This window comes from Grammomys surdaster, unplaced genomic scaffold, assembly GCF_004785775.1.
Source record: "Grammomys surdaster isolate TR1022 unplaced genomic scaffold, NIH_TR_1.0 371, whole genome shotgun sequence".
Taxonomy (NCBI): domain Eukaryota; kingdom Metazoa; phylum Chordata; class Mammalia; order Rodentia; family Muridae; genus Grammomys; species Grammomys surdaster.
In genome coordinates this window covers 7,211,517-7,232,906 of record NW_021604790.1, presented here as the reverse complement: position 1 = coordinate 7,232,906, position 21,390 = coordinate 7,211,517, and the positions used below count along the sequence as shown (strand labels likewise).

General features: G+C 45.6%; 1 protein-coding gene across 1 annotated transcript in view; it reads left to right on the top strand.

Annotated features, from left to right (window-relative positions):
• The first annotated feature begins 6,658 nt into the window (after positions 1-6,658).
• The window catches only part of Pitpnc1 (phosphatidylinositol transfer protein cytoplasmic 1), a 111,997-nt gene continuing 97,265 nt past the window's right edge, over positions 6,659-21,390 (top strand). The window contains exons 1-4 of the mRNA XM_028780563.1: positions 6,659-6,700; positions 6,967-7,055; positions 9,066-9,154; positions 9,907-9,914. Of these exons, the coding sequence (XP_028636396.1) occupies positions 6,659-6,700; positions 6,967-7,055; positions 9,066-9,154; positions 9,907-9,914 (228 nt within the window). The remainder of the gene's footprint in view (positions 6,701-6,966; positions 7,056-9,065; positions 9,155-9,906; positions 9,915-21,390) is intronic.

Below are 21,390 nucleotides of genomic sequence, written 5' to 3'. Positions count from 1 at the left end.
ATCAGTTTCCTTTCCAGAAGTGACCTGAGTTTTAGCTTTCTTCTTTATGAGTCTAAACTACTAAACTAGGTCTATCTTTTTATTCACTTGAAAGAGATATGCCCATAATGGGATGGAGAGATGGCTCAGCCATTAAAAGACTAGGCTCACAACCAAAAATATAAGAGATATCTTTTTGTTTGTTTGTATGTATGTATGTATGTATGTATGTATGTATGTATATTAAAGTAATGACCCTTATCTTAGTAACAGGAAGATATGACTTCACAAAAGAGAAAAATATTGATACATGAACAGCTTTGCATAGTGGCATACTCCTATAACCCCAGTGCTCAGAAGGTTGAGTAAGGAAACTTGAAAGTTCAAGTCCAGCCTGGGCTAATTAGTGAGACCCTGTCTCAAAAGAAATTCATATATGATACAAGCAAGAGTTATTAAGATGGATTGATTCCCATAATTACAAAGTAAAATCTAATCCATTGCTCTGTGGCAATACACACTTTGAGCTACTCTGTGTTGAGCCATGGTCCACAGGCAAAAGTCATATGATTGTCATGTGCACAGGTAACCTCAGACTTCTTTGCATTCATAAGTCACCTACCTGTATATTGAAATCTTACACATGCAAGTGAGTATACAGCTTTGGAGGGAATCCTTTAGGGAGTTAAGGCATGGTTCTTGTTTTCTGATCAAGGTTTAACATTTGTGAGTCTGATTTTCTTGAGGTTGTTGGTTTTGAAGGACAGACAGCATGTAACTGTGGAGCCCTTGGTATCCATGTAATGGGTTCTGTGATCACACGCAGTGCCCTGTGGACCTGAGTTAACAAATGGGCAGATTGAGTAGATGCTTCTTGGCATCAGTCTGCAAGGGTACATTGCCCACTGTAACCATGAGCACTTCTGATGTATTCAAAGCCCGTGTAACTAGGGCCGACTCTTCAGCTAATGTAGAAAGAAGAAAACTGCCCAAAGGGGAGATAGATTGAGCCATAATTATTATTACCAAGCAAATCTCAGACACTCATCTCTCAGGGAGCAGTGCACTTTGGCTGATAGGTAAGGTATCTATGGTTATAAATGGAAGACTGGCCAGAAAGGCAATTTGAGGTTCTACCAGTGAAGCTGCCAGTAAAAGAAAGTCTGTTGTAAGCAGAAAGAAGAGTTTAATGGAGGGATGTCAAGGACCCACAGAATTTTCTGGAAACAGATGAATGGGCAGGAATCAAGGCAGCTCCAGAATCCAAGGATGATAGTGGTCTTCAAGCAGAACCCAGAAATACCTTCTGTCAGTTGTCCCCACCCCTGCTGCCTCCAGGAGTCACTACCATAGTTGCTATGGATAAATCCCAACCTTCCCATCCCTCTAGCACTTGTTCCAAACCCAAACACTGTCATGCACAGACTGTAGATTAGCTGGCTAGCTGAACACAGAATCATTTCATAATTACATGATAGTGGAAGAGGCCGTGGATGGGTAGGAAGACGTCTGAAAGGAGGATGGAAAAAACAGGCAACAGGGAAGGAAGAAGATATAGTGTGCTTTTGCTCCAGTGAATCTCTATCTAAGGGTGTGGTGTGTGTGTGTGGGGGGAATGGGAGAGAGAGGGTTGGGGAGGGTGATGCTGGGGTGAACATGGGCAAGGAGCAATGGTATATATATGAAAATCTCATGATGAAACTTATTATTTTGTACACTAGCTACACACAGGGCTGTGCATCCATGCTCACCTTTCAACATGGACTCATGGGATTTGAACTCAAGTCCTCATGGTTGTGCAGCAAGCACATTTACCCACTGTGCCATCACCCTTGTGGTTTTGGTGTGCAGGTCTCTCATGACCACAGTGTCAGTCATCTCTTTACACACTCTGGCCACTGTATATCTTCTCTCGCCGTGTCTGTCTAGTTGGGTACCAGTTATCTTAGAAGTCCCCTCTCATTTTCCTGGGACTACGGGATTATTCCATCCTCCAGCCCTTTTCACTAGGCAAGTGACCTGTTGGGTGTGACTGACATTTTGGAGCACATGATGGGTTTGGTGGGTTAGGTGTGTTATGATGTGTAAGTCTATCACACGAGCATCATCACAACACACTGGCTGGTTGCCCTTGGGCCTTAGGTCTGGTTCCTTTAACCAAGTAAGCGACATTTCTTGGCTCACCTTCATAATCCCTGGTTTCAACTGGCATCCAAGAGAGGAGACAAAATATTAGTCGGATTCTGGAATAGTGATTATAAATAAAACTGTCACCTGGTAGCAAGGAAGGTGAATGTGACACTTAATGGTGAATCCAAGGTCACCTGAGAGATAAGCCTCTGGACACATCTGTGGGAGATTGAATTAGGTAAACCTAAGAGGTTAATTGAAGTGTGAAGACCGGTCCTCAATGAGGGCAGCACCATACTGGGCTGAGGTCCCAGCCTGCATGAGGAGCAGCATTTGCCATGTTCTTCACGTTAACTGCAGAGGCAGCGTTTCCAGCGACCTTAGGTTCCCTCCCTCTGTGTCTTCACCATGATAAACTGAAAACCTTGAGCCGTGAGCCACAACTGCTTTAGGTTCTTTTCTCAGCAAGAGGCGTGTCTCAGCAATAGGATATGTACGTAACATATCCTCTGTTCTTCAGGGTTTGCCAACAGCATGGCTTCAGGATTAGTTAGGCCATGATGACATCTGTCTGTCAGGAAGACCACCAGCTTCCAGTGGAGATCCCATTGCCTGCCTGACTCAATGTGCACAAAGACAGCAGCCATGTTCTTCCCAGCACGTGGGAAGACCTTCCCCTGCAATCTCTCCAGCCTCTAGCCACTTTTATAGGAGAGGGCAAAGCTTCTAGAAGTCCTCAATCCTTCCTCACCAAGGGTGCAGCATCACCATCTGGTTCTGTTACTCAGCAGTAACTCTTGCTGCCGTAGCTTGGGTCTTTCTCTTTCCCATTTCCCCTCCCTGTGCTCCAACCTCTTCCAGATCTGCTGAGCAATGCCATCCCCCAGATCATCCCCAGAGTCAGCTACATGCCCAGCGAAGCATGTGTGGCTTTGTGAGAGCCTGCTGTCCAGGCAACAGGTGACAGAGAAAGTGTCAGACTCTCTGACCTAATTGCCTATCTCCATGGATTCTCAGAGAACCTTCACGGTCATTACTGACTTCTAGATATACAGGGATGAGCCTCATTCACTAGAAAATATTTTGCAGGACTGGGGAGATGGCTCAATGAACATTGAGTTTGGGTTCCAACACCTATATTAAAAGCCGGATATGGCTGTGTAGCCCACTGTAATAATGCTGGAGAGTGAAACAGGAGGATTATGGGAACTCATTGGTCACAGCCAGGCTCCAAGTTCAGTGACCCTGTCTCAAGGAATAAGGTGGAGAATGATAGATCAGGACACACTCACACACACACACACATACACACACACACCCTCCTCTGGCTCTCACACATGTCCCACCCTTGGACACGCATGTGCACTGGGCTCACAAGAGCTAAATATTATGGGGTCTGGAGATGTAGTCAGTGGTAAAGCTACTTACATATCATGCCAAGATTCTAGGTTCATTTCCAGTCAGTGCTGCAAACACACGCATATACTTATGCCCATGCACATACATATACATATATATACATACACATGCATGTACACATACACATATGGCAGCTAATACCATTCTAGATGCCAGGGCTGCAACATAGTTCTGGTTGGGAAGAACAGAGTGCTGTTCTATAACGGCACTATAATAGACACTGTGACTATAATAGATCAGAATATTATTTTAGATTCTATGTTCTATATACAATGTGTGAATAACATGTCACACAATCAGTATAGGGAGTATCTTCGTGGCTGCGTCATATACATGTATATTTACAGATACGGGAAGAAAGAGATAGAAAGCTATAGAACAATACTATTGTATGTGACAGACTTCCTCCTTTCCTGCCTTTTGGCACCTGCTATTTCATTCTGTCCCCATCTGAATAACTTGAGAACATGTCAAAAGTACTGCTGCTGCCCACCCTCTGTCACCTCCCTCCCTGCCAACTGCTCCAGTGACATCCTAGCAGGCACGGGGCCAGTGGATTTGTCTCGGTCCTGAAGATACTGCTGATGTGAGCAATTGGCTCCTTAAAGCTGCCAGCCTGCTGATGACACGGCCTAATGCGGTTCCAGCAGAGGCTTCCAAAAGTCTGTACCAGGCTAGCCCCTTCCTTTCCCTACATCTGATGCACCAGGCTAGCCCCTTCCTCCCCCTACATCTGATGCAAAGTCTCATTAAGATGGGGGCACTGTCTGTGTTCAGATTCAGGGAACTTGGGTTCTGCATAGTTTCTGCATGTGAAGTTAAAGTAGCCCTGCCTCCCACAGGGGAGGGCACTCTCATCTATAAACTCTGCCTGTCTGTGTTGCCAAATAGCCACCACAGGAGGAGCACAAACAAGGGCTGGGGAGATGGCATGTGGGGTACAGCACTTGCTGCAGGTATGAGGACCTGTGTTCAGATCACCTGAACACAGATTTAAAAAAAAACTAGACACAACAGGCTTGTCTGTAACCTTAGCTTTGTTATGGCAAGGTGGGAGTTAGTTGGACACAGAATCCCCAGATGCTCTGGAGCCAGTAAGCCTGGTGTGCACAGCAGTGAACAGGAGAGGAAGAGAATGGGTCAGCCTAGAGACAAAACAGAGACATGACTGTCACTGTATGTCCAATTGAACAGGAGAGAGCACACGCACACGTGCACAAACACACACACACACAAATTCAGGGAGCATGTTTGAAGTCTGTAAGGAGCATGGACAAAGGCATCTAAGGACAGTGAGGCAGAGGCAGTGTCTCCTGCACCAGCGTTTCCACATTCCAGAGTGTAGTGTTGCTAGGGCTCCAGGCAAAGACAGGCCATTGTGAGGATCCATCCTGGCCCATGTGTGAAGCAAGGACTTGATTGAGACACTGCCTTCTTAGGAAAGAGCCTCCTCTTCTTTCACATCTGGTAGTGACTTTGAGTGACAGACTCTCTGAGAATTGTGGGCTATGTGACAGTGTACATCATTTAAGTGACAACAGCGGCGGGGACTAATTTAATTCCATTTTCCTTTCAGGCCCTGCTAAATCATTGCTGCAGGGAAAGATAAATTCCACCTTTCTCGGACCAAAATGATTCAAATAATGATGTGTTCAGGGGAAGCTGGGGGCTGGAAGAAGGTCTGTTAGTGGCCTCAACGGCACTTTAATAGCGCGGCCTTAGTCAGCTCTCCGTCACCATAATCAAATACCTGAGCTAATGAACTTAGAAAGAGTAAGTTTGTTGTGGCTTACAGTGTTGGAGGTTCCGGAACATGGTAGGGGGGCGAAGCATCCGTGGAGATGCCAAATGTCAGCAGGGGAGGGGCAGCATATGTCAGGAACTGAAAAGAGGAAGAGAGCACGAGGGTTCCATGTTCCCTGCCACAAAAGATTGCCTCCCGCCACCCAATGACCTAGCCTCCTCTCCCCGAAGCACTTTTGACTTTTCCCAATAGCACCACCCTGGGGACCACACCCTCATCACTAGGGCCTTTGCGGGACTTTTTTTTTTTTTTAATGTATTTTTTTAAATATAGGAGTGCTCTGTCGCTGAGAATTCAGAGATTCATGCCAGATGAAAACTTCAGATCTCTTAATAAATGGTTGGGAGCCACCATGTGGTGGATGGGAATTGAACTCAGGACCTCTAGAAGAGCAGCCAGTGCTCTTAACTGCTGAGCCATCTCTCCAGCCCTTGGGGAGCTGTGGTATAATATGCTGACAGAAGCAGTTTGAGAAAGAGTTTAAAATACAACCCGCCATGGTGGGTGAGTCGAGGCAGCAGGGACTTGAAGCATTGGCTACATTTCATCCATAGAGATGAATGAACATAAGCCACTACTTGGCCCCTTTTCTCCATTTATATAGTTTAGGGTTTCTGGAAGGTATTGGTGCCAGCAAGAGTGGGCAGGTCAGCTAATGCAATCAAGAGAGTGCCCTCTAGGCAAGCCCAGCACCCGCTGACAGTTAACACTCACCACAACATCTAGACTGTAGCAAACACATCTCCGAGCTTGTCACAAACGCCCCTGCCTTTGACCTGGAAAATGACTTATACCAGGATATCTGTCTGGGTTGAAGGAGAACATTAGCATGGAATTGTAACTTCACTTTGACTGAATGACTATTTGTTTTTAGAGTACTACATCAGAAAAAAAAAAACTGATTATGTTGCTCCTATGAGTTGTTGGGTGAATAGCAAAAATTAAAACTCTAGGTTCTGACATCCTGGCCATTTGTAGAATTAGACGGTCTCAATGAGGATGGAAATTGGCTGATGGTTTTTATCTTCCTCCCACAATATGATGGTACTTAGGATGGTAGTTCTGCAGGGTGGTCCATGGGAAGAGCACCCAGTAGATTAGAGGACACTTGAAATGAGCATGGAACCATTCCCCACAAGATGACAGTGGCAAGCAGGCCCAGGGCTGTAGGGAAATGCACTTACTTTGTCTAAGTCAATAGTTCTTTGCTCAACTCTGTTCATTAAAAGGACCAGAAGAGTTCTAAGGATGTGGCTCAGGCGGTGGAATGCCTACCCAACATGCTCAAAGCCCGGGGTGTGATCCCCAGTGACACATAAACCAGGCATGGAACTGTATACCTGCAGCCCTCTTACTCCAGAGGTGGAGGTAGGAAAGTTAGAAGTTCAAGGTCATGGACTAGATAGTGAGTTCAAAGCCAGCTGGACTATATGAGAATTTATCTTCAAAAAAAGGAAAAAAAAAAAAGCACCAGAAAATCCTCCTAGGACTAGAACCCACACATCCCTCCACTGTCCACTGGCCCCGTGCTCTCGGTACAAACAAGGAGCCCAGAGGAAGTCTGGCTCATGTGATTGACAACAAGCAAGCCAGTGGGATTTCCCTACTCTGCATCAACCTCAGTTGCACTCCAGTGCCAGCGTCTGGTGGACTCAGTCATCAGCAGAAACTATAAACAGCTCCTGTCAGGGAGCAGCCGTCCTTTGAGAAGTGTGAATGTAAGGTAATGAGCATCTTCTGCAGGGACAATTTTATAGGAGTGAGAAATCCGAGTTCGAGCAGACTTCGGCAATGATAAGGCATCTGTTCTCTCCTCACAGGCCACCTGAGAGCAAAGCCCACCACTTCCGCTTACCCAGCTTTGGGGGAGCTTAGGGTTTTTTTTTTTTTTTTTAACCTTTACTTGTTTGGACCCTAGTAAACATCCTATAACTTTGAGTGAGGTCTGGGAAGCTATTGAAAATACACATTTGTCTTTTTCAAAAGTTAGGTCTGGATTCACTCAAAAACAAATGAAAGGAAGGACTGGAGACGACATTCCAGCTACACAGTGGTTTGCTGGCTCTGCTCCTCATTAATATTCCATGTCAGAGGAGGGGAATTTCAGGGCTTGTGTTAGTCACTTTTCTTGTTGCCATGGAGAAATACCTGTCAATTGATTGAAGGAAGAAAGGGTTTGCTCTGGTTCACAGTGTGGCCAGTACCATCCTTCATGGCAGTGAAGGCAGGGCAGCAGAGTGGGCAGCGGATGGCCACATGGTGTCTGCCCTCAGAAAGCACAGAGATGAACACTGGTGCTGTGCTTGCAGATTCCTTTCTCTTCAATCCAGGATCCAGCCCATGGGATGGTGCTACCCACATCAAAGTGATCTTCCCTCCTCTGTTAAGCCTCTCCAGAAACAACACACATACACACACACATACACACCAGACACATGCACGTACACACCAGACACACAAATGTACACACACACATGCACACATATACACACACATACCAGACACACAAACACACACACATACACACACACTAGACACACAAACACACATACACACACACCAGACATACAAACATACACACACACACACATCAGACACACAAACACACACACCAGGCGCACACACACATAAACACATGAGTGACTATGAGTCCAGTCAGGTTGACAATGCATATTAACCATCATAGGGCATTGTTAGCTTGAAGTTTTCATTTCTTAGTCATAGCAGATAGCATCTTGGTGCACACATGGTGAAGGAAGGGCTGTGGGATGTGTGTGTACGCACATGGGGGTGGGAACCAACCTCAAATATCATTCCTTAGGAGCTCCCACCTTGGTTTTTGAGACAGGACCTCCTAGTCTGGATCTTGCTTTATTAGACTAGACTGCCAGGCTAGCCAGCCCCAAGGTTCTGCTTGTCTCTGCCCCACGTGCTGGGATTGTAAGCATGCTCCTGGGTTTCTCTCTTGGGTGCTGAGCACTAAACTCACATGGTCATACTTCTCCACCTAACACTTTATAGGCTGACATATCTTGCCAGTTCCTTCAAACTGCTTCTTGATATTCTTTGCTAACATGGAGGTCTAAGAAGCTGATGATTCATGCTCTCCTTGTTTCTGATCACAGGGGAGGAAGAGCTAGACATTAGCATCCTAGGCTGAGCTGTCCTGGTTTGTGCTGGGGAGAAATAAAATCAGGATGTCAGGGGCTGGAAAGAGAGCTCTTCAGTTAAGAGTGTTTGCTGATCTTCCAAGAACCAGAGTTTGGTTTCCAGCATTCAAATAAGGGTGCTCATAACCACCAGGAACTTCAGCCCCGTGGAATCCAGTGCCCTCTACTGCCCGCTGTAGGCACCTATTCACATCATTCACATACCCAAGTATGTCCAAGAAAATGAGCAACTCCAGGAAATACCACAGAGACGGAGAAAGGAGGAGTGGAGGAAGAGAGGCCACGGGACCTTAGCAGTAGTGTGCCTTGTAGCCAGGAAGTCAAGTAAAGTCCAGACAGACTCTAACTACCCTTTTGTTTTTCTTTCCCACTCTTCTTCCTCCTCTTCCTCTTCTTCCTCTTCCTCTTCCTCTTCTTCCTCCTCCTCTCCCTTCTCCTCTTCCTCCTCCTTCTCCTCTTCCTCCTCCTCTTCTTCTTCCTCTTCTTCTTCTTCCTCTTCTTACTCTTCTTCTTCTCCTTCTCCTTCCCTTCCCCCTGCCTCTTCCCCTTCCTCTCTTTTTCAGCAAACTGCCTAGTTGGGCCAGAGCTGTTGTTCCCAAAATATTTTATGTGACTGAGAAGGCGTGGAATTATTACCCATACACCATCACAGGTAAGTTCTCAGGACAGTCAGCCGCCTACAGCAAGCACAGGGCTGGGTGTATAGAAATTCACTGGGTGAGGGCAGACTCTCTCCATGGGGCCCATCCTGGGGTCTCCTCTTTGATAGGTTCCTTATACTCTGTCCACAGACTAGTTGTTCAGCTGGGTTGTTGCTGTTTTGCAGAGCTTCTCAGTCCTCTCAGAGGATGTGGAAATCTTCGGTGCCTCTTCTTTATGATGCTCTCTGTTCTGAATATTGCATCAGGCACGGTACCCCTATCCAACCACCCCCACCCAAGATTCTGAAGTTCGTGTTGTAGCCCTCAGATACTTTGGGGTCTCAGGACCCCACTTCAGAATCTTTGCAAAGTTCTTTATAATTGTTAACAAGAAAAATAAGAAAAAGAGAAAAATCACTGAAAAGATTTCCTCTGTGGTTAATGAAATGTTCTACTGGAATTATTAGCCTTTCATTCTGTTTATACAATGCCAACACTTGGGTTTTTAATTAGCCCCAAACCTATAGGCTAATTCAATCTTGTCTAACTGATCTGATTCGGCCAACTGCAGGAATACCATGAAACACAGAGGCATTCAGTAGTTAGAGAAATATAGTTTTGGGAGGTTTTTTTTAGCTCATTTTAATACTTTTAACTTGTCAGGAACTGTTGTTCGTATGGTTGTGTTCCGTAGACCTGGTCTAACTCACTGTTTTCTCTCCTTTTCTTTTCCCTCTTTGCCATCTGAAACGTCTGGAATCAGAATACACCGTAAGTACATTTAATTTTCAAAAATATTCCGCCTGTGATGTTAATTGGAATCTTCTTCATATTTGTCTTATAGATGTAGCAATTTTTTTAAAAAGAGGAATAATTCAGAATCAGAAATATTTAAATGTAGGCTATTCTATAATTTTACATATATATAATTAAGTGTTTACATATATAAGCTAAGTGTTCTCATTTTTTTAAGAATATTAATATAGGGGCTGGAGAGATGGCTCAGCGGTTAAGAGCACTGACTGCTCTTCAAGAGGTCATGAGTTCAAATCCCAGCAACCACATGGTGGCTCACAACCATCTACAATGAGATCTGATGCCCTCATATGGGTGTCTGAAGACAGCTACAGTGTACTTACATATAATAAATAAATAAATCTTAAAAAAAAAGAATATTAATATAATTCAAAATGCCTTAATAGTCACTTTACATAATTAATTTCAGCTTGCAATTTTTTATATAGCCTGACTGCTTTATTGGTAAGAGTTCACTCTAATAAAAGAGTGTCTCACAATGTGGTATTAAAGACACTATCATTTTGGTGGAGGGAAGGACTTTTACATGAGGGAGATGCATATGCAAATGATCATACTAGTGTTAGAGTGGTCTGTGACTTTTGCTTGACAAACTAACAGACAGACTGACTGCCTTCCTTGGCTTCCTGTTGCTGGGATAAAACACTGACCAAAGGCAACTTGGGGGCACTCAGGGTTTATTTGGCTTAAGCATCCTGATCACAGTCCATCATGAAGGGAAACGAGGCAGGAACCTGGAAGAAGAAACTGATGCAGAGGCCACTGAGGAGCACAGCTTACCAGCTTGAAGCTCTTGGCCTCACTCAGTCTGCATTCTGATACACCACAGGACCACCTGCCCCAGGGTAGCACCGCCCACAGTGGGCTGGGCTTTCCCACATCAATCACTAATCCAAACATTGGCAGATTCCCTGGAGCTGGAGTTACAGCCAGTATTGAGCTACCTGGTATGGATGCTAGGACGGACCAATTATGGGTCCGACAAGAACAGCTCAACTGCTGAGCCATCTCTCCAGCAGCCTCTTTCTCTGTATATTGAGTGATCATCACGTGATGGACTTCGGGGGCCTAGGGAGATAGCTCAGTTGGTACATGCTTGTCTCAAGCATGAGGAGCTGAGCTCACATCCCAGCCCAGGTACCAGCCCCCAGTGAAAAGCTTGGCATGATAGTATGCATCTATAATCCCAGTACTGTGGGAGGTGAGGAGACAGGAGGATCCCTGACACGCACTGGCTGTCCAGCCTGACTGAATCGATGAGCTTCTGGTTCAGTAACAGACCTTGTCTCAAAAATAAGGTAGAGAGCAAGCAAGGAAGACAGCTAACATCAACCTTTGACCCCCTCGTGCTTACTCATGAACATCTGCATGCACATATGCACCCAAACACACATATACAACCACACCGTGTACTCCCATAAAGATGGTAGACTTTGGAGTTGGTTGAATTCTGCCTCTAGTGCTTCCAAATGGCTTCCTTGTGTGCCTCCATTTCCTCATTTGTAGGTGGGGGAGCTCTCTCTCACACTGTCTCAGGAAGGTGTAATGGTGATTGTATTGAGCAATTGAAATCTCAGTCCAGTACCAGATACCAGGTCGGTACTTAGCACAAGTTCGCTGGTCCTTGTAACATTGTAGCAAGGTCGGTACTTAGCACAAGTTCGCTGGTCCTTGTAACATTGTAGCAAGGTTGGTACTTAGCACAAGTTCGCTGGTCCTTGTAACATTGTAGCAGAAGCTTCTGTTCTCCGAATGGACTCTACTTAGGAACAAAGCTCAGTGCCAATCAAGACAGACTGGGCTCCAGCTATCATCATGGAAGGACTGTCTAGGGAGTGAATATTTAATGCTTCTTCCCACTCAGAAAGATTGTGCCTTTCATTTGAGGTGAAATCAATAGTGGTGTGGACAAAGAGATCTGTTACATTTAAAACTGCACAAAAAGCCAGACATGGTGGCCTAAGCCTTTAATTCCAGCACTTGGGAGGCACAGGCAGGCAGATCTCTGTGAGTTCGAGGCCAGCCAGTACTTACAAGTGAAACTCTGTTTCAAAAAACAAAAACAAACAAAAAAAGCAAAACAATTAAAAAAAAACTGCACAAGTTATTTGCCGGGAACTTTAGAATTAAACCATCTTGACTTGACCCCATGCGACATGTGACTGTGATAGTTTTTTTGGTTTTGGTTCTTGTTTGTTTTTGTGAGGTTGTTTGTTTTTGAGACAGAGTCTCACTATGTAGCCCTTGCTGGCCAGGAACTCATTTTGTAGAACAGGCTGGCCTTGAGCAGAGATTCACCTACATGTGCCCTCCTCCCAGAGTGCTACGTGTACCACCATACCCACTTATGATAGATAATAGTGACAGAGAAAGCAAGTCTGAACGATGTTTGATGATAGTGTCATTTCTCAAGAATACATATGTATTCACTACTTTATCATTGCTGGGACCAAGGAAGGAACTGGAGGAAGGGTTTATTTGAGTTCACAGTGAGCGAGAACATAGCCCATCATGAAGGGGAAGGCATGGCCCCAGGAATATGAAGCTGCTCCGTCGAGTTGTATCCGCTGTCTGAGTGTAGAAAGCTTTCTCCGTCCTTTTTAGTCAGTTTAGGAGCCAGCCCATGGATGTTACCCCCCATTCAGGATAGACTACCCACACCTTTCAGTCCCATCTAGATCTGGAGATTAAATGTCACCACTTGACATTGCTGTCCTGTGTGGCCTAGAAGTCTTCTCATAGGATCCCCGGTTCCTCTTGAGGGCTTTTTGCTGGCTGGAACTCCTGCCAAGCCTCTGCCCCCCAGCTTTCCTGCAACTTTAGTGAGACATCCTTGTTCAAGGAAATTGGGTGTGGGGACACAGTATTCAAAGAGGAAGCCCATTTTCATTGTGCAGTGCTACACCATATGACTTTCTGTCTGACTCAACATTTTCTTTGCCTCCCCCATTATTCTGCCCCGCGTCTTTTGCAAATTTCTTTCTTCCTCAATTCGTTGGGTGACTGTCTCTCTGTCTAAGGTCAGCGGTCACTCACTGGGCAGCCAAGTGTGCAAAGCATCATGCTTGATGACACCATCATTAGAGAGAGCTATCATCTCTGCCCTTTGGGGTCATAATCTTGTGGCAAGTAATGGTCATTCTAGTCAAAGCTTAGTATTGTCAGCAAGTCCTGGGGTCTTCCAGAGGTCAGAGAGGACTCAGCTGGCCTCAGACATATCCAACGGGACTGCATATTCAGCAAGCTGAGCTGCCGGCCAGCTCAGGATCAGACTAGAGGAAAGAAGCAATGTTGATTTGGGGCACTCTGGGCCGACAAGCCATTGCAACAGGAAATGAAGGCCCTTGACCTGTGGTTTGGAGCTTTGAGGTCAGAGACAGTCTGTGGGGTGCCCAGTGCAGGTGATGGGAAAGGGTAGGGTGCAACAGGCTCAAGCTGGGGTTGATTCATGGTGCTAGGAGGTGAGCCTGTTAGCCTTAGGAAGTGAAAGTACAGGCTGTAGTTACATTGGAATTTTCAGATTATACACACACACACACCAGATACACAAACATATACACATACACACACACAGACACACAGACACACACATACACACATACATTCACACATACATACACATACACAGACACACACACATAAACTTACGGTGTCAGTATGTCCTATATGTATGGGACAGTTGGTCTAAGTCGTGTGGCACAACTAATCATAGGGACTCATATCTGATAATTAGTCTACAAGGACCGATCTCTACAGTCATGTGTGTTAGGACAGACCTTTAATCCCAAAAGTCAGGAGGCAGGGTCCGGAGGCTCTCTATGAGTGTGAGACCATTTGTCCACATAGTAAGATTCTGTCAATACATACATACATACATACATACATACATACATACATACATGGAAAGAAAAAAAAAACCAACACACACCCAAACTGAGATTCCCTCTGGACCCAGGGAGAGAAGGACATAGTAAGTGTTCATCCCAGGAACCTTCCACATCTAACACGCCACAGTAACTCCACAGCTAGGCAAGGGCTCGCAGAAACCCCCGGAAGGCACCTCCTGGCTCAATCAGCCTTGGTATAGGTGGTAAGATGGACAGTTGGGGGCTGCTAAATGTGACAGATGGACACATGGCTGTCAGGATTGCTTCTTAAGAGAAAATGTTATTTGTTATTTGTTATCGGTTATTACTGTGTGGGTGGGATTTGCACGGGAGAGCCTCCATGAATCCTGTAGCACACATGTGGAGCCAGAGAATAATTTCCAGGGCTCGGATCTCTCGTTCCACTCTGGGTCCCAGAATCTCATTGGGGCCATCAGGCTTGCCTGGCTTTCTATCCACTGAGCCGTCTCCACAGGCCATTATTTCTTTTCTTTCTTCCTTCCTTTCTAAAACTCCTGCCTCCACGTGCATACTAGAGTTACAGATAGGCACCACCATGCCCAGTTCATTCAATACTGGGGCTTAAACCGAGTATTTCACGGATGCTTGCCAGGTAATTTACCAGCTGAACTCTCCCAGGCTTTTTGTTGGATGATGGTAGGTTTGAGGGCTTGTCGTTGTTGCTCTCCATTTGTTAGTCTGTCTGTCTGTCTGTCTGTTTTTGAGACAGGGTCTCATGTGTCCCAGGCTGGCTTCATACTCACTATATAGCCAAGGATGGCCTGTCATCCTTCAGTGGAGACCTGTGCTGTATATAAATGTTATGATTGGAACATAGATGGTCTAAGTGAAATATAGGAACATGTCTGGCAGCTAGTGACCTTTCCATTAACTTGGGGAAGAGCAGAACTCACTCTGCAGACATCTGCCATGTTGTAGCTTGGCCACTAAGATGAATTACCATAGACTGGGCAATCTAAAACAACAGATATTTATTTTTTTCCCTTCCTGGAAGCTAGAAGTACAAGATTAAGGTACTGCCAACTCTGTTCCTGGGGTGGGCTTTCTTCCTGGTTTACAAACAGTAAACTTCTCTCCACATCCTAACATGGACGGTCGAGAAAGCACGCTTTCTGTTCTCTCCTTATAAGGAACAAATTCCATCTTGGGCACTCCATCTTTCTGATCATATCTAAACCTACTTCCTCCTTAAAGTCGCAGCTCTAAATGCTATCAGATTGGGAGTTAGGGCTTTGACATTGAAGCAGGGACAGGACAGTTCAGTGAATAGCATGCTAATTTAGGCACCCTGGGTAGGTCCTGCCACTGGATCCTGGACATCAGGAAGATAGAGGGCAAGTTAGAAAGCTGCAGAGTACCAGGTCAGAGTCTACATTTAGTCTCCATGGGGAAGCCATGTTGTTCCTGATGAGTCTGCGTTTATTTTCCATTCCAAAATAGGCCTGCTTTTCTTTCCATCTCCCGGGCCACTGGGGATCTGAAATGTTCTCTCTGGCTCCAGGTGCACTCCTGCAGGCCTGCATAGCACATCCTGCAGCCGCCACCCACAGCCTGGGCTGGGCCACGTTCTCACGCTCTCTGCCCACCCTATACTCTGTACACAGTTCTGCGCCAAGAAGGCTGGCGGATGCTCTCACTTGCCTTCCTTTCTCCCGTCTACAACGCTGTCTAATTGAGCTATTTATCCCCTGATCCTTTAATCTTAACTGCCTCTCTTTTTGATGTCTTTCTCAAAGTTCAAGATTTCCTGTCCCACATCCCAAAACAAAGTTTCCTCCAAGAATGCCACGAGGTCTCTCTCTTTGAAAGGCAGCCCCTGGAGCCCTACAAACTCCAAACCGATGTTCCTGCCTGGTAGCAGTCACCCGCTGTAGCAAGTTCTTACCAATAGTTCTCTGGGACCATCCAGCCTGTCACCTGGACCTTAACCTGCCCCTCACTGGTAACAAAACCCAGACAGGAGGACTTTCTATGTAGGGTCATTCAGAGGTCAAGCTGATCCCAGTTAACAAGAAATAAAAGCTTTTTCCGTCACTGGGAGTGAATTACATTGAGACGTCACTTGTCCAGGAAGTGGAAAAAAATATCTTTAACTTGATTATGGGATGAGGGTGGGGTTGGGGCTCTTAATTACACACTACACCAAAAACAGTGTGACAACGTTCTTCAACATTCTTCCAGACAGTAGACCACCAGCTCTTCTAAAGTTTATTGAGTCTCCCAAAGGAAGATACTAAAGATATTGTCTGCCATCTGAAGTGGTGATGTGGGGTTTTTATTCTAGAACTATAATAGGAAGAAAAAGAAAAACCACGACACAAGCCAACAGTGTCAAGCCCCCTGTGTTATACTCTTATAGGAGAAGAATTCCTTCCTGTAGGAATTTAAAGCTTGTAATGTCCATAACAGTGTCCTACAGTGTTCAGTGGGTGCATACATATTGGTGCTGTAACCACACCCCTCCATCAAATCAGCCTTCAATGAGAATCCATAGAAGAGACCGTGGCCAGTGATGGACCTTTATATTTTTTTATCTTCATGCAGCCCAAACTGACCTTGAACTACGTAGCTGAAGGTAGTCTTGAACATCTAACCCTCCTACCTGGGCTCACAGGTATGCATCCGCATGTTCAGTTGCTGCAGTGGTGGAGGTTAGACCCAGCACTTTGTACATGCTAAGCAAACAGTTCACTAGACAAACCCTACACAGGTGAGTGAGGTATGGCCACAGCTGAGAGTCTGTCACCAATTACTCAAGGAGAACACAGGCTCTCCAACCCAGAGTGGCACCATGGAGACAGATCCCTCCCACACCTGCCTTGGAGTCCCAGACAAAGTGTCATATAAACTACTAAATTACATAATGACAGAGCCAGGGACAAGGCTGGGGAAGGACGTGTTTATTGTACCAGACCTCGAGGACTGGCTGACTTGTTTGGAAGGAAATTAGAGAACCATCTGGTCAGCTATGGAACCGAAAAGAATAAAGGTCTCCAAAGTGTCCCTTCTCTGGGGTCATGGAGATATGGTTAGCTGATGAAGAAAATTACTTTCATCTCTGTTTCACAGTTAACCCTAACCATCCATCCAGTGTTGTGCACAGTTTTGGATGAATAAGTAAATGTCCCTTTTTTAGGAATAGGACCATGTATGGGTTCACCATGGCAGGCCCTATAGCACTCAAGAGACTGAGGCAGCCTGGGCTACTGTTGTAGTTTGAGTACAGAGTGTGCTATTTGGTTCTGTTTGGGGACAGCCTTTAGAAGGTGGGCCTATCTGGCAGAATTGGGTCACCGGAAGTAGACCTCTAAATGTTATACCCCAAACCTGCTCTACCGTGTCTCTGCATCCCAGTCCCTGACTGTGTGAACAGTCATATGAGTAGTCTGTGCTATATGCTCCTAGCACCATCATCTGAACTCTTCTGCCTTCCATACCTTCTTCTCCGTGGCAGATCTGAGCCTTCTAAAACTGGGAGCCAAGATTAATCTCTCCTGTGAATCATTTCTGTGGTCACTATATCACAGCGATACAATACAAAAGTAACTAAGACAAGTAGGCACATGAGGAGACCTTGTCTCCAAAACAGGAAAGAAAAAAAGACATGGGAAGGAGAATGGAGAAGGAAGAACACAAAGGAAGATCCCAACAAAGGAAGAGGCAGTAGAGGAGAAAACAAATGGGCTGTAGAAGTAGATGTTTTTGGCCACGCTGAGTAAAAACCCTCTTGTCGAGGCCACTGATAAGCAAGACAGCGGTGGGCACAGAACTGAAGACTGACCTTCACAGACACGATAGAAGTGAACACTGAAATCATGGCATGAAACAGATGTCATAAATAGAATCAGATTTCTTCTGCAAATGGCCTGAGGGGTTCAGAGACTTTAGGTGGAAACAGAAACATTCACAACGACAAGTTGAGATGACAGAGAGAGGACACATGGTGGTGGCTCACACCTGTAGTCCCAGCACTCCGGAGGCTGAGGAAGATTGCCATGGGTTCGAGGTTAGCTTGGTGTACATAGTTAAGTGGGTATGAACACCATTACAGCAATGGCTACAGGGGAAAGCTTGTCTCGAGAAAACAAGACCCTCAAAAGATAACCAAAATAAGAAAGCACACAACCAATTGGGTAAGGGAAGAGATGAACGGGCTTCTTTGTAGTGAAAGTTCTTGCAGTCTTTGATTCAAAGGGACCTGTAATCTGTAACACTCCCACATTTATTTATTTGTCCATGGAACTTTGTAATTGCAAGGACTTAGGGGAGTTCTAGAAGCTTCCCTTGGAGCTATAATTAGTGCTGCACAGGCTACTGGATCAGTTCTAACCAAGTAAATATTGCCTTCTCTGTTTCAGTAAGCTAATATGTTGTCTGTAGATAATTATTGCTAAGATACCAAGACTTTCATTTTGTTTTGTTTTTTTTAAAGACTGCTCAACAATCTTGAAATGTTTTGGTGTTGTTAGATTCGGGTGGTATGGATCCCGGATAGATTTCTTTTTAAGCAAATCAATGCATTAAGTCACATAGTAAAGGTAGCACTGGGTTGAAATGTGAGCTCTCTGCATTTAGATATGTTTGTGTTAGCTTCCCAGTACTGAGACAAATTGGCTTATCTAGAAGAGGGAGGGAACGGCTTAATTTAGTTCTCATTTTTAGAGATTTCAGCCTTGTCATTTTGGTCCTATGGTAAGATAGTACATCACAGTGGGCATCTGCAGATCAGAGGAAAATTCCTTGTTTCATGGCCAGGACACAAAAGAAAGGAAGAGACCAGGGTGGCACTCTCCACTTTAAGGGTACACCTGCAATTGTCTCCGACCCTCCCATTAGGACACACTCCCAGTCACACTACTCGTCTTTAATGCTAAGTCTTTTAGGGACATTCAGCTTCCAAATAGCAATAGTGTCCAAATGAAAGGTATCTATAAGGATCAGCCTGCTGTAAAGCAGAAGACTTCCATAAGCCATGACACTCGGTAGGCTCCAGTCTCCCAGTCCAGCAACCAGCCACCCAGTGCCTCGAAAGTGGGATCCTTGAACAGCTACTTCTGTAACTGGTGAGCCCAGAGAACATTAATTCAGCCATTGTGGTGGTGGTGGGGCAGATGATAAAGCACAGAATCTGCTATAACAGTGTAGAACTGTCTTGTGTTGTTCATTCAAGAAGACAGGACACAGGACAGTGTGGGGCGGGGGGAGTGCACGGAGTACTGTTTTGTTTATAAAGTTTTATTTCATTTATTTCTTTGTGAGCACATGCTATGGCACATAGCATCTAGAGACCAGAGGACAGCTGGCAGCATTTGGCTCTCTCCTTCCACCATGTGGGTCCTGGGGATTGAGCTTGGATTTTCAGGTAGCACCTGTGCCCCACTGAGCCTCTCACTAGCCCCAGAAAGAATGCTTTTAAAGGATTCCTCAGTAGTTTTATTAGGAAATAGATCTCTCCTCTGCTTACTTTCACCTTGATAACATGAAAGTTTTGCTTTGTCCATTTTTGTGTGTTTGTGTGCATGCCCACACTCAAGCTTGTGCATGAATATGCACACACGTGTGTGTGTTTCTGCACGTGTGTGTGAGTGAGTGCATATGAGGAGGATGTAGGGTTCCTATCCTGTCAGTCCCCATGTTATTCACTTGAGACAGGGTCTCTCTCTGAACCTGACTCTGTGCTTGTAACTTATAAGTCCCAGTGACTGTCCATCTGTCCCTACAGTGCTGGTGTTACAGGTGTGCAAGGAACCACATCTGGCATTGTATGTGGATGCTGGGGATCTGTACTCAGCTCTTCATCCTTGCAGACACTCTTACCTGCTGAGCCATGAGCAGCCCCTGTGCACCATCTTAATGTCTCCTACCTACTGTGGCTGTATTTGAGGACTCATAATAACTCTTTCTTATCTGTTATTTACAGTCTAGGGCTCATAGGGTCAGTCAGCCTATCTCTTTAAATCCTTGCCTTGCCTTTCCTGTGTGCACGCACACCCTCCCTTATAACAAGCCTACACCAGATCGTATGAGCCTGAATTTCATTTCCTTGCCCTAGAAGTGCCGAGGGCAGCTCATGCTCCATTCAGAAATCATGCTTTCATTCATGCGTTTAGCTCCATCTCCCTCCTGCCCTTGCTTCTCCAGCGAGTTACTTATTCCGTGCTTGAGAGAGGCTCCATCAGTGACTGAATTAATGAATGAACAGAGCTGTATGCAGGGTGCGGCTGGCAGTAACGCAGAAAGCCCAAAGTGTATTTCCTTGCCGTGGGCTGGGAGACAGGCAGCTGTTTCCAGCTCTTTCCGGCTTGTACTCACTTCCTCTCACCCTCCTCCACTTCTCTCAGACCCCGCCATTCTTCTTGGCCACGTGCGTCTTCCTGTGCAGCGTATATTTGGGGAGTCACTCTGAATCATCCTCTTCATTTTATTTCTGTGCGATCCTTTGTCTTGTCCTCTCTGCTCTACGAGTCTTTTACTTATTTTTTTTTTCCACTTGAGTTCTGAAGATGCTTTTCCAGAACTAGCATCTCTGCAGTTCCCTCCCAGCTGCTCTTTCAGCATGACCACAGACCCTATGTGGGGCTGTCACACATGGCCCTCAGAACCCAGACGGCATGATTGTGGAGACTCTGAGCAGATGAGGCACAGGGACCACGTGACTCCTTAGGACTGTGTGTGCGCGTGTTTTAAAGACTTCCACACACTAAGGAAAAATTCTTATTTTACCTTCTAAGGCAAAATTTCTGTCAGCATAGAATGCTAAAATAAAGTATCTTTACTCCCAGCACTCAGGAGGCAGAAGCAGGTGGATATCTATGAGTTCAAAGCCAGCCTGGTCTACATAGCTAGTTCTAGGACAGCAAGGATTATGGAGAGAGACTGTGTCTTTAAAAAAAAAAAAACAAAAAAAACCACAAACAAAACCAAAAAAACAGATAACTGAAGATAAAGATATTTGAAGTGGGAGAGTACCTTACGATCTACTCTCAAGGCCAGACACAGTGGCTTACACCTGTAATCCTAGCACTTGAGGGGTAAGTTTGAGGCCAGTCTAGTTGTGTTGGGTTCCAAGCCAGCCAGGCTGGGATAGGAGAGGGGAAGGGAGGGAATTAGGAAGCGACGGAAAAGGAGGGGAGGGAGTTAGGAAGAAAAGGTTCGGGGGACAGGGCCCTGGGGAAATGAGGCTACAGGGAGATGACTCATCCCATAAAGTAATTGCCATCCAAACATGAGGACTTGAGTTTGAACCCTAGCACCCACAGAAAAGCCTGGCGCATAAAATGAACTTGTATAATTCTAGCACTGGGGAATCGGAGACTGGCAGCTTAGTGGGGCTCACTGGGACTCACTGGCCAGCTAGCCTTGCCTACTTTGTGAGCTCCAAACAAGTGAGACACCAGGCCCGAAAATAAGGAGGGCAGTTCCTGAAGAATGATACCTAAGGGTTACCACCACTGCTCTCCACGTAGACAGACAGACAGAGAGAGAGAGAGAGAGAGAGAGAGAGAGAGAGAGAGAGAGAGAGA